Source organism: Vipera ursinii (assembly GCF_947247035.1).
Source record: "Vipera ursinii genome assembly, chromosome: 3".
In the NCBI taxonomy this organism is placed as follows: domain Eukaryota; kingdom Metazoa; phylum Chordata; class Lepidosauria; order Squamata; family Viperidae; genus Vipera; species Vipera ursinii.
The window spans coordinates 204,148,393-204,162,488 of record NC_139516.1 but is presented as its reverse complement, the minus strand read 5'-3'; the positions used below and the strand labels follow the sequence as shown (position 1 = coordinate 204,162,488).

Sequence of the window (14,096 nt, the reverse complement as noted above, 5' to 3'; positions counted from 1 at the left end):
AATTTCTGCTGGCTCAGGAATTCTGGGAGTTGAAGTCCACGAGTCATAAAAGAGCCAAGGTTGCCTACCCCTGGTCTAGTCTCTTCTTAAAAACCTCCAGTGATGGAGCGCCCATAATTTCTGGAGGCCAGCTGTTCCACTGGTTAATTGTCCTCACTGTTAGGAAGTTTCTCCTTAATGCCAGGTTGCTTCTCTCGCTGATCAGTTTCCAACTGTTGTTTCTTGTCCTGCCCTCTGGTGCTTTGGAGAATAACTTGGCCCCCTCTGCCTTGCGGCATCCCCTCGGATACTGGAACACTGCTATCATGTCTCCCCTATTTCTTCTTTTCTTTAGACTAGCCCAGGGGTAGGCAACCTTGCCTCTTTTATGACTCGTGGACTTCAACTCCCAGAATTCCTGAGCCTCCACGAATCATAAAAGAGCCAAGGTTGCCTACCCCTGGACTAGCCCAACCCAAGTCCTGCAGCCGTTCTTCATAAGCCACCCTGAGTCTTCGGAGAAGGGCGGGATATAAATGGGATTAAAATAAATAAATAAATAAATAAGTAAGTAAATAAATAGTCTCCAGGCCTTTGATCGTCTTAGTTGCCATTCTCTGAACTTTTTCAAGAGTCTCAACATCTTTTTTGTAGTATGGTGACCAAAACTGGCTGCAGTATTCCAGGTCTGGTCTTGACTAGGTTTTTACAAAGCAGTACCAATACTTTGCGGGATCCTGATGAAATGACCAAAGTTTCATTTTTCCCCCCCTTAGGAAGGAAGGCTAGCTAGCTTGGCCTCAGTTTAACACAGCTTAAAACAGTTGTTGTTTTTTTTCAAAGGAGAAATCCTTATCGATACTTTGAAGCATACTTAATTGACCGGATCCTGTTTTGGATGCCTGAATCAGACCGACCTCCGGATGGAAAGGCCATGTTGTCTTGTTTGAAGGACAGCTAATGAGAGACCTTATCAGTGACCCCACGCTGGCTGTGGCGGAACTTCATTATGTGTTTTGCGGTCAGGAAACTTGTTCTGTGAGGCCTCCGGGACCCCCTGCTATGAAAACAGTAGGAGTTCAGTCCTCCCCTGGTTTTGTTCGTTAATTTTATGTGATTTACTTGAAATGAGGAGATTGACGTGTTCAGCTCACAATGTTAGACCATGGAGTTCTTCTAATACTCAATCCTCATCCGGTTTCTCTTAATTTGGGGAAGGGAAATCAAAACTTACTTTATGTTTTGAGTAATGTCCCTTGATAACAGTAATCTCAATCCTCTGTCCTCCTCTTTCTTGGAATGTCTACCAAACTCTAGATAGCCTGGAGTTCACGAACACAACCTTGGGTGACCACCAAGTTCCTTCCTCTCTGGCTTTGTTTTATTTTAGATTATTTAAATTCAAAATAAATGCAAAGGAAGTCTTTCCTGCTGTGATACAGCCTCCCAAATTGTATTAGTTTACAAGGACATCTCAAAGACTTACATCAGCAGCACTGGCGTTTTTTAGAAACCAAAATGTTGGGTTTCCTCTCCTGAGGTCCTTGTTCAGAAGGTTTCTGGCGGAGAGGAAGTGAACAGCACAATAAAATGGGGTGAAACATGCAGGAGGGTGGACATGTCATCTAGGCATTTGCCTTTTACATGTGTTTTGTAGAACTGGACAGGTCAGTTCTAACTGTTGTACTGTGAAAACACCGTCATATAATCTGAAAATGTCAAATATTCCCATGGATTCCTCAAAGTTACCTACTCCTAGACCAGGAGTAGGCAACCTTGGCTCTTTTATGACTCGTGGACTTCAATTCCCAGAATTCCTGAGCCAGCCAGGCTGAGGCGAAAGGGAGAGGTTTCCAAGCTGAGCCATGCTGGCTCAGGAATTCTGGGAGTTGAAGTCCACGAGTCATAAAAGAGCCAAGGTTGCCTACCCCTGGCCTAGTCCTAGGCCGCTTTATGACTCGTGGACTTCAACTCCCAGAATTCCTGAGCCAGCCATGCTGAGGGGAAAGGGAGAGGTTTCCAAGCTGAGCCATGCTGGCCCAGGAATTCTGGGAGTTGAAGTGCACCAGTCATAAAAGAGCCAAGGTTGCCTACCCTTGCACTAGACCATGCATTCAGTCTACCTTCTAAATACCTTCTACAGAAGCTCTGGTTTCCCATCATTAAGAAGGTCCTGTTATATTAATTGCAACTAACCGCTGAGTTGCAATATCGGTGCCATTTAATCATCCGTACCTTGAAAGTAAATGAGAATTTCTTTATCGGTTGGGTTCTTGGCTCCGTTCTGTCTACTTTTTGGTCATCACCTACCAATTATCACAGAGGGAAAGAGTCAGAATAATGAGAGTCAACCCTGTCCTAAGATACATTGCTTAATTTTATCTATAATTCTGCTGCCTGATCCTAACCACACAGATACGTTCTGTGATTACGTAACTCTTATAATTTGATTTGATTCAGAAGTTAACCAAACTCAACCGTTTGGAAGGTCTTTTCTGCATGCACAGAAATCCCTTGTTTGAGAGGGTGAGGGAAATTCAAACTTACGTGCCTTTTCGAATACAATTACAGATGATCTATATGTATTCTCATTATGTTGTAATATTCACTGTTGTTATTTTAAATGCTTTTTTGCTGATAGTCACCCGTGCTTTATCTTGTCAGTGACCCTGTCAGTGCATTGGCTCTGCCCTGTAACTCTTTTTTTTCAGCTGATTGTTGAAACAGAAAAAAAAATGCACATTGTCCCAAATGCACATCACAGCAGGAATCACAACTGAACCTCCTTCCTCTAGTCATTTCGCCTCTCCTGTTTTACTCCATCTAACTAAGTGAATGGATTTTCAGTGTTGACAAGCCACCCAGTTGTGGGTCATTGTTCCACATCAGAAGCTGTGCTGATTTTGCAAAAGCGAGACAGAAGCAACGGTCAGGTCTGGCAGCTTTGCGTTTTTGGTCAAGAGAATTCTGGAAGGCAGGTCTTCTGCTGCCTGAAACATCTCATAGCATCATCGGTCCATGTTCTGTGGGACCTGTCGGGCACCTCTGCAGAGGTCTATTCAGCTTTAGGCTTTTGGCGTTGAAAAAAAAAACTCAAATCTCACAAAAACACAGATATGTGGTATTCTCTGAGCTTGGTGGTTTTCTAGCAGATGTTTCGTTACCAAACAAGGTAACATCGGCACTGATGAAGTTACCTAGTTGGGCGATGAAATGTCTGCAAGAAAACAAGCTCAGAGAGCATCAAGGATCCCACAGTTCAACCTGGAGCTTCAAATGTTCTTTCTTTTGGTAGATATGTATGTACAACATTCTGGTCCTAAGGAACATTTCTGCATTTTCTTAGGTACCAACTGCTGACAATGTCGTCAGATGGTCCGGAATCTCGTGTTGCAGAGCAGAAACCTTTAGTAGACAAAGAAGAGGTAAGTTGTGTTCTCTGAGTCTGGTTGCTTTCTTGCAGACGTTTTATTACCCAACTAGGTAACATCATCAGTGCTAGAAGGGAGCGGGGTTTGTTGTCTGCTTAAGAGATAAATTTGCATAATTGGCACCAGAAAGACTTGCCAAATCTTCCAGATTCTCAAATTGCAGATCCTGTTCTGAAGTGCAGTAGGGACATCATTTATGGTATAATCCTCCCCAGTACTTACTTGTCAGTGATTTTCATCTCTACTGCCATGTAAAGTTTTTTTTTTTAAAGTGGCCCATATCATTTGTTCTGTCCGATTGTTGCCTTAGCATACCTGCTTCTTGTAGAACGCTTGTATTTCACAAACGTAATTCATTATTCTAGTCTTCCTTAAATTTTCATCCTCTCTTCTGGAGCTCAGAAGAAAGCTATTTGGCAGTTGTGAGATAGGATGGACAGAGAGAAAGTGGCTGATTTCAAAAATACCTGGGGACGTTTGGCTCTTTTACCTGTTACAAGATACTGGCTCCCCAGAATGTTGCTATGAAATGAAAAGTATAGATTAACGGTGAGCAAATTGAACTCTCTGCAGAGCTTCCTGTAATAAAATAGCTGAAAACCTATGGAGCGACTTCCATTTTGAAGTGACGTAAAGGGACATACAATACTAAAATGACCTTAGCTAAACCTCTGTTTTGGAGGGGGTGAAAATAATAATAATAATAATAATAATAATAATAATAATAATAATAATAATAATAATAATAATAATAATAGTAGTAGTAGTAGTATTAGTAGTAGTAGTAATAATAATGTTGCAGTAGTAGTAGTAGTAATACCACAGCTATGGACCCTACGAACTTTGCGTCACTGCTCTACCCCCTGCATTATGGACAAATAAGATTTAAGAATTGCTTCCCATCATTTGGCAAGATCGACTTCTCCAGGGAGATGCCTTTTATGGTGTTTAAATACACAGGGAGTGGTCATTTGTGTAAACGGAAGTTTAGTGACTGAGTAAAATCAATTTTACTGGGGGGGAGGCATCACATGGGCCACCAATAAGCTGGGACACCCTCATTTCATCCTCCTGCAAGTCCCAATCAGCAGGGTGAATGTCTCTGAAGAACTGCAAATGATATGAATCAGATTTCTGCTTACGGAAGGAACGATGGATGGGGGTTTTTTTAATAGCTTCTGTAGAGTCTGGCCTTATTTGCCAGTACAGTCTGATCTTATTTCTGGATTGGATCCAGGCTTTGTTGTATTTTAGGGTTAATGGGCTTCTCAATGATCATTGTTAACTTTTGCCCCATTGGTTTGGAGGGATCCTCTCTCCATATGAGGAGAGATCCTATCTCACTAAACTTTTATATAAATGGGACAAAGCTAATAAGAGATCTCCACAGCCTTTGTTTCAGAAATGAAACCTTTGGGGTTTTCTTCTCTTGTAACCCTCTTGTAACCTTTCTTTTCTAGGCCATCACTCGTCTCCTGCCTGATATTGATGATGACGTTCAGGTAAGTGTGGTAGAACAAACGTTACAACTGTTAAATATCGCCGTAGGCATCTAATGAAATATCGGTGGCCCATGGAGACAGCTGATAGCTATAATATAAGCTGTAACGTGAGTGTTTCACAGAAGCACTTATGGAAAAGGGCTCTTGGAAAAGCACATTTCTGATTAAAGTTGGCAGATGAACAAGTGGCTGAGTTTGATGTGTGTACTGTTTGCTTGCGTTTACCCTGGCTTTTGTGTTGTTTTTCCGAAGCCTTCAGATCCTCAGGAATAGTTGTTTCCTGAAAGATTTCTAAATCACTATGTAAGACTGGCTAAACTACTCTAATGCCCTCCACTTCACCAGTACCACAAGGATGGAGACACTGTTTGCCAGGGTGCTTGCAAAATCTCCCTTTGAGCCAGGCGGAGGGCGTGGTCTAGTGGCCAAGGATGCTAAAGCTATTCTCCGTGAAGCACTGCTTCTACTAACCAGGTACTGGGAAGGGAGGCAGCTGCCCAGAAAAAATAGTTCAGAGGTAATCCCACTGCCATCAGGGCTAACAAACCCTGATTCCCTATGACCATTAACTCTTCAACTTGTTGGGATGACCCATCCAGATAGCAACAGCAGTAGCACTTATATAGTGCCCCATAGTGCTTGACAGCCCTCTGTGGGCGAATAACAATGTCGGCATTACTTGAATATTGCCCCCAACAATCTGGGTCCTCATTTAACCGACCTGGGAAGGATGGAAGGCTGAGTCAACCTTGAGCCTTGTCAGGATCGAACTCCAGGCTGTGGGCAGAGTTAGCCTGCAATGCTGCATTCTAAGCACTGTGGCACCAGGGCTCCTAGGCTTTCCCAGGTTCAGATGATATGCATGTGGTCCTCTTAGCAGGGGTAGGCAACCTTGGCTCTTTTATGACTCGTGGACTTCAACTCCCAGAATTCCTGAGCCAGCCATGCTGAGGGGAAAGGGAGAGTTTTCCAGCTCTGAGCCAGGCTGGCTCAGGAATTCTGGGAGTTGAAGTCCATGAGTCATAAAAGAGCCAAGGTTGCCTACCCCTCATCTAGGCCACTCTATGACTCCTGGACTTCAACTCCCAGAATTCCTGAGCCAGCCATGCTGAGGGGAAAGGGAGAGGTTTCCAAGCTGAGCCATGCTGGCTCAGGAATTCTGGGAGCTGAAGTCCACAACTCATAAAAGAGCCAAGGTTGCCTACCCCTGTCTTAGGGAAAGCACTCATCAACACATTGTGGTGCTGTGACCCAATCCATCTCTTTCTCCAGAATTGTAGCAATTAGGTTAACAAATCTTGCCCCCTCTGGCTTTGCAGTTCTAATAAATGAAAGCCAGGATTACACAGTGTGTCGCTCCATTCAGAAAAGATTACCTGTGTATCAAGGTCAGTCAGCAGTATTATATCTCGGACTGCCACAAAGAAGAGGGAGTCAAGCTATTCTCCAAAGCACCTGAAGGCAGGACAAGAAGGGATGGATGGATGGAAACTAGTCAAGGAGAGAAGCAACCTAGAACTAAGGAGAAATTTCCTGACAGTTAGAACAATTAACCAGTGGAACAACCTGCCTCCAGAAACTGTGAATGCTCCAACACTGGAAGTTTTTAAGAAGACACTTGACAACCATTTGTCTGAAATGTCATTGCAGGGTGTCACCTTGAGGACGCCTGCTTTCCACTGCATCTAATTTGCTTTTATTTTGATCCAGTCTAAATCAAAACTAAACTCAAAATCTCATGCCTTGACCCTGCCCACCACTTAGAACGTGTCCCCTGGCCTTTTGCTTGAAGTCTCAGCAGGTCCCACGGATATGGCTCACCTCTCTCTCTGAAAAAGAGCTACCTGCTACATACCTGCTTTGGCTCCCAATCTAAATTTTAATTTGGTTTTTGGTTTTTTTACATCCCTGTAGTCCTTTAATTTGGGGTAGAGTCGGTGTGACTGGCTGGAGCTCAGCGTTTACTGGCTGGATGCCCTTTCTGATGCCTATGCAGAGTTCACAGCAGATTATTTTTTTCCTTTACTCCGTAAAAGAGTAACATCTGTCGCTTCCTAGGATTGAACTCTCAACCTTCAGAGTGGGAGGTGAGAGTCTTCACCACTAGGCAACCATGTCGATCTGAATTTTAATAAGAATCACAAAATGCAACTGGACAGCAGCTGCCTGGACAGGAGCACTGCTTTTGCAGAGCTGACATAGAAACACCTCTCAAGGTGGAGGTTGTCAGCACAGCTGTTGACTACTGCATTCCAGAAAGTGGGTGACCTCTTTTCTTGGACTGGTTTCTCCCATAGCAACGTGCAGCAGTGTTGCCTAGTCTGCAGACCACACCCAGCTTTCTGCAAGGTGCCAGATGGCAGGTTTATCTTCAGCCTCCTGTCGGATTAGCGTACCTGGGATATTTTTATTACCAAGGCGAGGGTTGTAGCACAGGGTGGTCAGCAAAGAGCTTCTTAACGATCAACTGATGAGGATGAGACGCCATCTGTTTTCTTGGGGGAAGCCTACTGCAAGCCCAGCTGATTTCACCCAGGGATGACCATTTGGCCAGCCTGGAGACAGCTGACTGGTGGAGTAGGGCTTAGAACAAGGACTGAAGGACACGTAGACCATATATTAAATTTGATTCTAATCCTTGTCTAGTAGTGGTTACGATGGCATGGATAATCTCCTGAAGCCCAACCTTCTATGCAGCTTAAAAGTTTAGTGGTCTGGTAGATAATAACCTGTTTGGGGAAGGCAGATTTTTCAATGGGCTGTTGCTATTAAAATCTGGAAGGAAAGGTTAAGTGTCCTTTATCAGGGACCACAGAGAAAGACCTTCTTAGTCACCATCCCTTTTATGGGAGTTAAGGTAAGCGTTTCCTCTCCTGAGTTTCTTCAAGACAGCTAAAACGTTTGCAGCATGCCTTCTGCGTCTTTGAATCCTCCTGCAGGATAGAGTTTTTCAGGGAAGAAATCCTGAGAAGTGCCTGAGATCTTTTGATAGATATTTCAATTTCAATTTCAGTTTAGACTAGAGCTGGAAGGGACTGTGGAGGTCTTCTAGTCCAACCCCCTGCTCAAGCAAGAAAGCAGGTATTCTTCCATTGGTGTCCTTTTCCTGAGGAAGCAAAGGGGAGCGTGAAGTTGTTTTAAAGTTTTACCATTGCATTTGTACAGGAGGTACTTTGTTATTCTGCTCAAGCTTAGTTATGTGTCTTTAGCGTCAATTTGATTTGCGTACTTATTTATGTAACACATTTATATGGCCTCCCATCTCACAAGAAGCGATTCGGGCAGCGTAGCATAATCAGTAAAACAACCAAGTATAAAACAACCATTATGAAAATATTTTAAAAATCCTAATAAAATTAAAAACACTGCAAAAATTAAGATATGCAAAGCGCACTGCTGTACTTGTAAGACAGGGCTTGTCTGGACAATAATTATCGTCCTTTGCAACACGCACGTGCACACAATGTTTGCTGGATGGCAGAACCCAGATTCCTGCTGTTAAGCCTACTTTAAATCTGATTTAAGGATGATGTCGCGCAATAGTTTCCTTGCTGGGAATTCAAGGCTTAAGCAGGGCAGTGGCTTAGCTATAAAAATCAGTTGCTCTCCAGATCCCAAGCAAAAGTCGATATTTATTTTTCTCGTTGGATTTGTTGTGGTTAACTTCAAACTGTACTTTCTAAAAATGGTGCTCGATGTGGAAGATACTGCCTATTTGTTGCATAACGCTGTAAGTATTTGGGGAAGGAAAGGGGATACAGAAAGCCAGAAACAAAACAAGCAAAAAATTATTGTTTGTCACTCTTGCTGGGATTTCAAAGTTGGGGGTAAATTTTGGAAGCATTATTTTTCTTGGATTAGAAATAAGAAAATACCTGTATTTATGACTGACTGGAAACGCCTTGCAGACTTTTTTGCATGAAACAGAGAAAAATGCATGTATGATGTGTGGTTCTGATGATTAAGGGGGGGGGGGAATGGATATTAAGAAAAAATGAGCTTTGTAATCACGGAGTGAGTGATAGCTTTGCAATCATACCGTACTTGTATTCACTGCAAAGGAAATTGCAACCTTCCTTTTATTTCCTTTTATCCTTTCTTTCTGCACTTTTGTTTCCCCCCCCCTTCCTTTCTCTTTCTTTGTTGCTTCTGAATTAGTTCATATATGTTTTTATGTTCACTTTAAAACTTTAAAACACGCACGCACACACACTCAAGAACCGTGACCTGTTAGCTCATTGCTTTAGAGATATAGCCTTACCAGATTCTTCAACATTTTCAATGATGGCATAGCTTCTAATCTTCTGGAAAAGTTTTTTTAAAAAATTCAGAGAGATTATCTGCCTTGAAAGTAGCCCGTGATGAACTGTACAGCACAGTGAAACATCAGAAATTGCCCTCCAGAAAGGTTTTATGACATTTTGAATGCCATAAGTGTTTTGTGATAACCTTTATATCAAAATGTTTTATAAAATTTACCAAATTTCAATTTTTTATTTTATTTTTATTTATTTATTTATTTTAATTCCATTTATATCCCGCCCTTCTCCGAAGACTCAGGGCGGCTTACAAGCTTAGCAGTAGCCTTCATTCTATGTATATGCCTGCTTATTAGGGCTTTCACACACACCCCCCCAAGCGGCATTATTACAAAGTCAGCTTAATTGCCCCCAACAATCTGGGTCCTCATTTTACCTACCTCGGAAGGATGGAAGGCTGAGTCAACCTTGGGTCAACCTGAGTCAATTCCCTGGGAGTCATGAGTCTAGATTTTAGATGCATTCTGTAAGTTAGCCCACTTGAGGTACCTTGCTTAAAAAAATGTCATCTTACAATATACCATTTTGCACAGTTAAAGGCTTTGACAAAAAGGCTTGTCTTCTTGGGCTATGTGATGTAGGAGGGAAATTTGTACTTGATGGGTTTTTTATTATAATTAAATTTACTGTATTTTCTGGTGTATAAGACGACTTTTTAACCCATGAAAATCTTCTCAAAAGTCAGGGGTCGTCTTATACGCGGGTGCTGAAACTTTAGGGACAGGGCTGGCTGGAAAACCTGGAGCAGATCTCCCATTTGGTCTGCGCAGGGAAAGCGGGACCAATTGGAGAAGAAGCTGCAGTCTGTGATTTTTTACAAGCTGGGGTCTGGGCGTCTTTCCTTCTAAAGTTGAAGAGCAGCTGCAGTCTATCCCAACTTGAAAGGCAGGTGGGGAATGCAGCAGCCAGAGCAGCTGCTTAGCTCTAAGGACACATTTGACTCAGGAACTGGGCGGGCTGGCTGGAAAAGTTTAATCCACTTGCACTGTTTTATATTTACATGTTTGATGACAAACAGCCTTATGTTTTATAAGTGACAGTTTTCCTACTAAGTACCTGCATGTCATAAGCATTTGAATTAAAATTACCATATTAAAATCAAATCTGATGTTTTTTAATTTTTATTTGGTGTGCGTTGGAAGAGGGGTAGTCTTATACGGCGAGTATAGCCCAAACCCTATAATTTAACAGGAAATGTAGGGGGTCGTCTTATACACCCAGTCGTCTTATACGCCGGAAAATACGGTATATGTTGCCCAACTCTGGGCAGTTACAGTATTATTCCCAGAACAGAAAATTTCTAGTATGCTATAAGGTTTTTCTTTTTAAGATGGGTCATCCCACTGCCTAATGTTGGCTCATCAGATTATACAATCCAGTCAAACAATATAATAGCACTTTCCATCTTGCCATACTTGAACATGTCTCACAGGTCAGAAGACTTTTGCCAGATCTTAAATTCCAGTTTTCCTAATGTATAAAATAGCTTGATGCTGGAATTTTTACCACAACCAGAAGCAGTGAAAGCTGACGTGATTTGAAGAGTATTAGAAAGTGTCAGTGAATAATAATTTTAAAAAGCTTCATAAAAAACGTATCTATAATCTCTGAATAAAAGAACTCAGCATGCCCAAAAATACATATTTTTAAATTTTATACTCCTTAATTCAGATACTTTTAAAAACCCGACTTACAAAAAAAAAAGGGGGTGGGGGGAAAGGAAAGGGAACAGAATGCATCTTTTTAACGTTCCTGTATATTCTTTAATTCTGCAGTACTGAAGCAACTCTAGCAAGAGTTGCTTCTCAGGGAGAAGGGCGGCATATAAATTTAATAAACCTAAATTTAATAAACCTAAGTTTAACAGCCATCGTTCATGTGGCTAATCATATGAATTCTGAAAGAGAGCCACAAAAAGGGGTGGGGCAAATATTTCCATTTTTTTTTAACCATCTGCATTTCTTCAGGGTGAAAAATTGATAACATCAGGGCTTTTTTTTGTCCGGCACCTTTTTTGGATGGAACCTTGTAAGGGTAGGCAAGGCAGGTTGTATGACGTGTAAGTTCCGGCACCTTTTTCTTCTACAAAAAAAGCACTGGATAACATAACATCCATGCGCTGATCAAATTTACCAAGCCCACTTTGTTTCAGCAACATTATTGGCTCATATGCCTTCATTCAGATGTCTTAACGATTTCAGCCTGTCGGTGTCACCCAAAATGAATACCATGGAATACATAATCCCAAACATTTGGCAAAGATTGGGTTGTATCTCCCCGATGTTTTCTAGATGCTTGGAAAGAGAGAATCAGGCAACTTTCTCTTGAGAGAAGTTGGCAATCATACATAGTCATACAGTAAGCTTGCAAAGAGTGGTAATAATAAAGGAGACGGTTTGTAGCTCAGGGTTGAAATGAGGGGTCCTTCTTGCAGATGTTTCATTACCCTAACTAGGTAACATCAGTGCTAGAAAGTCCCTACTCCCTTCTAGCACTGATGATATTACCTAGTTGGGTAACGAAACGTCTGCAAGGAAACAGCCAAGCTCAGAGAGCACCAAGGACGCCTCAAAGAAATGGTAGTCAACTCAACTCCCAATTTGATCCTCTATAATTTTTACTCCTCTTTATTCCAACGGGAACTCCAAATAGCTTGTTACGCAGCACTTCTTTTTTTTTTTAGCCCCTGTAAGTACAAACTGATAATTTGTCACTAAGGACTTGAATGATAGACTTGCAGATGTTGTGAACAGAAGTACTTTTGATTGAATGTTCAATACTTGGTGGGATTCAGAAGCCTTTTTTGCTGAGGTGCAAATGGCTAATTTGCTGCTTTCCTCCACAGGAACAAGACATTGAAACAGTCCATGGGTCAGTCCATGTCACCATGTGTGGAACACCCCGGGGAAACAGACCGGCTATTCTAACATACCATGATATTGGGTTGAATCGTAAGTGTGTCATCTTAGGTTGTCTTTCCCATTCTCATAACTAGTGTGCAATGGACAACTTCCTTCTTTCTGGCTTAGTTACTCTGTGTTGTGCCTTGTGATCTAATGTAGCTTTCCCGAATAAGGTATCCTTCCTGTGTGATGGGACTGCAATTCCCAGGATTCTCACCCAGCTTCCCAGCTACCTGGGAATTATGGGAGATGTGGTCCTGACATACCCGAAGGGTAAAAAACTTAGAACGACTGGTCTTTTATGAAGTGTTAATGTAACATTGGCTGAGTTCACATATGATGCTAAAGTAACTATGTCTTGTTTCAATTGGCTTTTGAAGAAGCTACAGTGGTATGGCCAAAAAAGAAAAAAAGAAAAAAGAAATCCAGAGTTTGAAAATCACAGTGGCAAATTTCACACAGTATTCACCACGTTGTGGCGTAGCACAACACAATAGGCAAACCCATTCAACAAATATTTTTCATTAATTTTTGCGAGCTGCTGAATAACTCATGACGGGCGGAAATTCCTTGGCTGACCCAGAGTGATTGTGAATTGTTCATGCTAAAAGTGTGGGATTTAAATTTTAGGAATCCCTCATCAAATCTTCGCTATAGCAAAGTCCACTTTAGCTGTGGCTGCACAATAGCCGAGGACTAAAATTTGCTTTTAAATATGAATCTGCATTTTTGCAGAGCGAAATGATCGCTGTCAGAAAGGTCATAGGAAAATGGTTTGGGGATTTTTCTTTCCTCCAACAATGGACTCTTCAACCAGAAATGAGTGTTGTGCAAACTGCAGATCCAATCGATGAAAAGCTTGACTTGGAGTAGTCCACATATTCACACTGTGAAGAGAAGCTCTTTTTCCAAATTTGTTTGCATAAGGTGAAATAAAGCAGCCAAGTGTGCAGCCTACTTTCCTGAAAAATTGCTTTTCCTAAACGCCCATTGGCTTTTTCTAGAAAGGAAGCATCATTATTTTCATAGTGACATAGATTGTCACAAGCTGACCTAGAGCGTCTGTCCATTTCACTGTGCAATAAAGTTGTAAGGGCTCTGTAGTACTCGGCGGTTACTCACTCTTCAGAACACCTTTTTCCAAGTTTTGCCTGTTTGTTAGAGTTGCGCCTTCTCCTCTTGTTGTTAGCTGCGAAGTCGTGTCCGACCCATCGCGACCCTATGGACAATGTTCCTCCAGGCCTTCCTGTCCTCTACCATCTTCTGGAGTCCATTTAAGCTCACGCCTACTGCTTCAGTGACTCCATCCAGCCACCTCATTCTCTGTCGTCCCCTTCTTCTCTTGCCCTCAACCTTTCCCAGCATTAGGCTCTTCTCCAGTGAGTCCTTCCTTCTCATTAGGTGGCCAAAGTATTTGAGTTTTAGCTTCAGGATCTGGCCTTCTAAAGAGCAGTCAGGGTTGATCTCCTCTAGGACTGACCGGTTTGATCGCCTTGCAGTCCAAGGGACTCGCAGGAGTCTTCTCCAGCACCACAGTTCAAAGGCCTCAATTCTTTGGTGCTCAGCCTATCTTATGGTCCAGCTTTCACTGCCATGCATTGCAACTGGGAAGACCCTGGCCTTGACTATACCCTCTCCTCTGCTTCCTTCCAAAGACAAAACGTGCTTCAATCCCCTCTTCAATTATGAGGACATGCAGGAAATCACTCAGCATTTTGCGGTCTGCCACGTGGATGCCCCCGGACAGCAAGACGGAGCGCCCTCTTTCCCGCCTGGGTTAGTGGCTCCTGCTAACTCTGTGGATTTTAATTCAGATTTTTACAGTCTCAGTTCCAAAATGATTCATATGGGAAATGGGGAGGGGGGATTTTGCTGGCCAGGTTTTTCTTGTTGTTATTTTCTGAAGCATATTTTTAATTTCCTGATTCTTAATTCTTCTCCAGGAAAATAGATACTGCTTTG

At 42.3% G+C, this 14,096-nt stretch overlaps 1 protein-coding gene across 1 annotated transcript in view; it reads left to right on the top strand.

Annotated features, from left to right (window-relative positions):
- NDRG1 (N-myc downstream regulated 1) overlaps positions 1-14,096 on the top strand; it is a 54,627-nt gene that overhangs the window by 19,849 nt on the left and 20,682 nt on the right. The window contains exons 2-5 of the mRNA XM_083360097.1: positions 3,326-3,404; positions 4,871-4,912; positions 12,077-12,182; positions 13,790-13,910. Coding sequence (XP_083216223.1) covers positions 3,342-3,404; positions 4,871-4,912; positions 12,077-12,182; positions 13,790-13,910 — 332 coding nt within the window. The 5' untranslated portion in view covers positions 3,326-3,341. The remainder of the gene's footprint in view (positions 1-3,325; positions 3,405-4,870; positions 4,913-12,076; positions 12,183-13,789; positions 13,911-14,096) is intronic.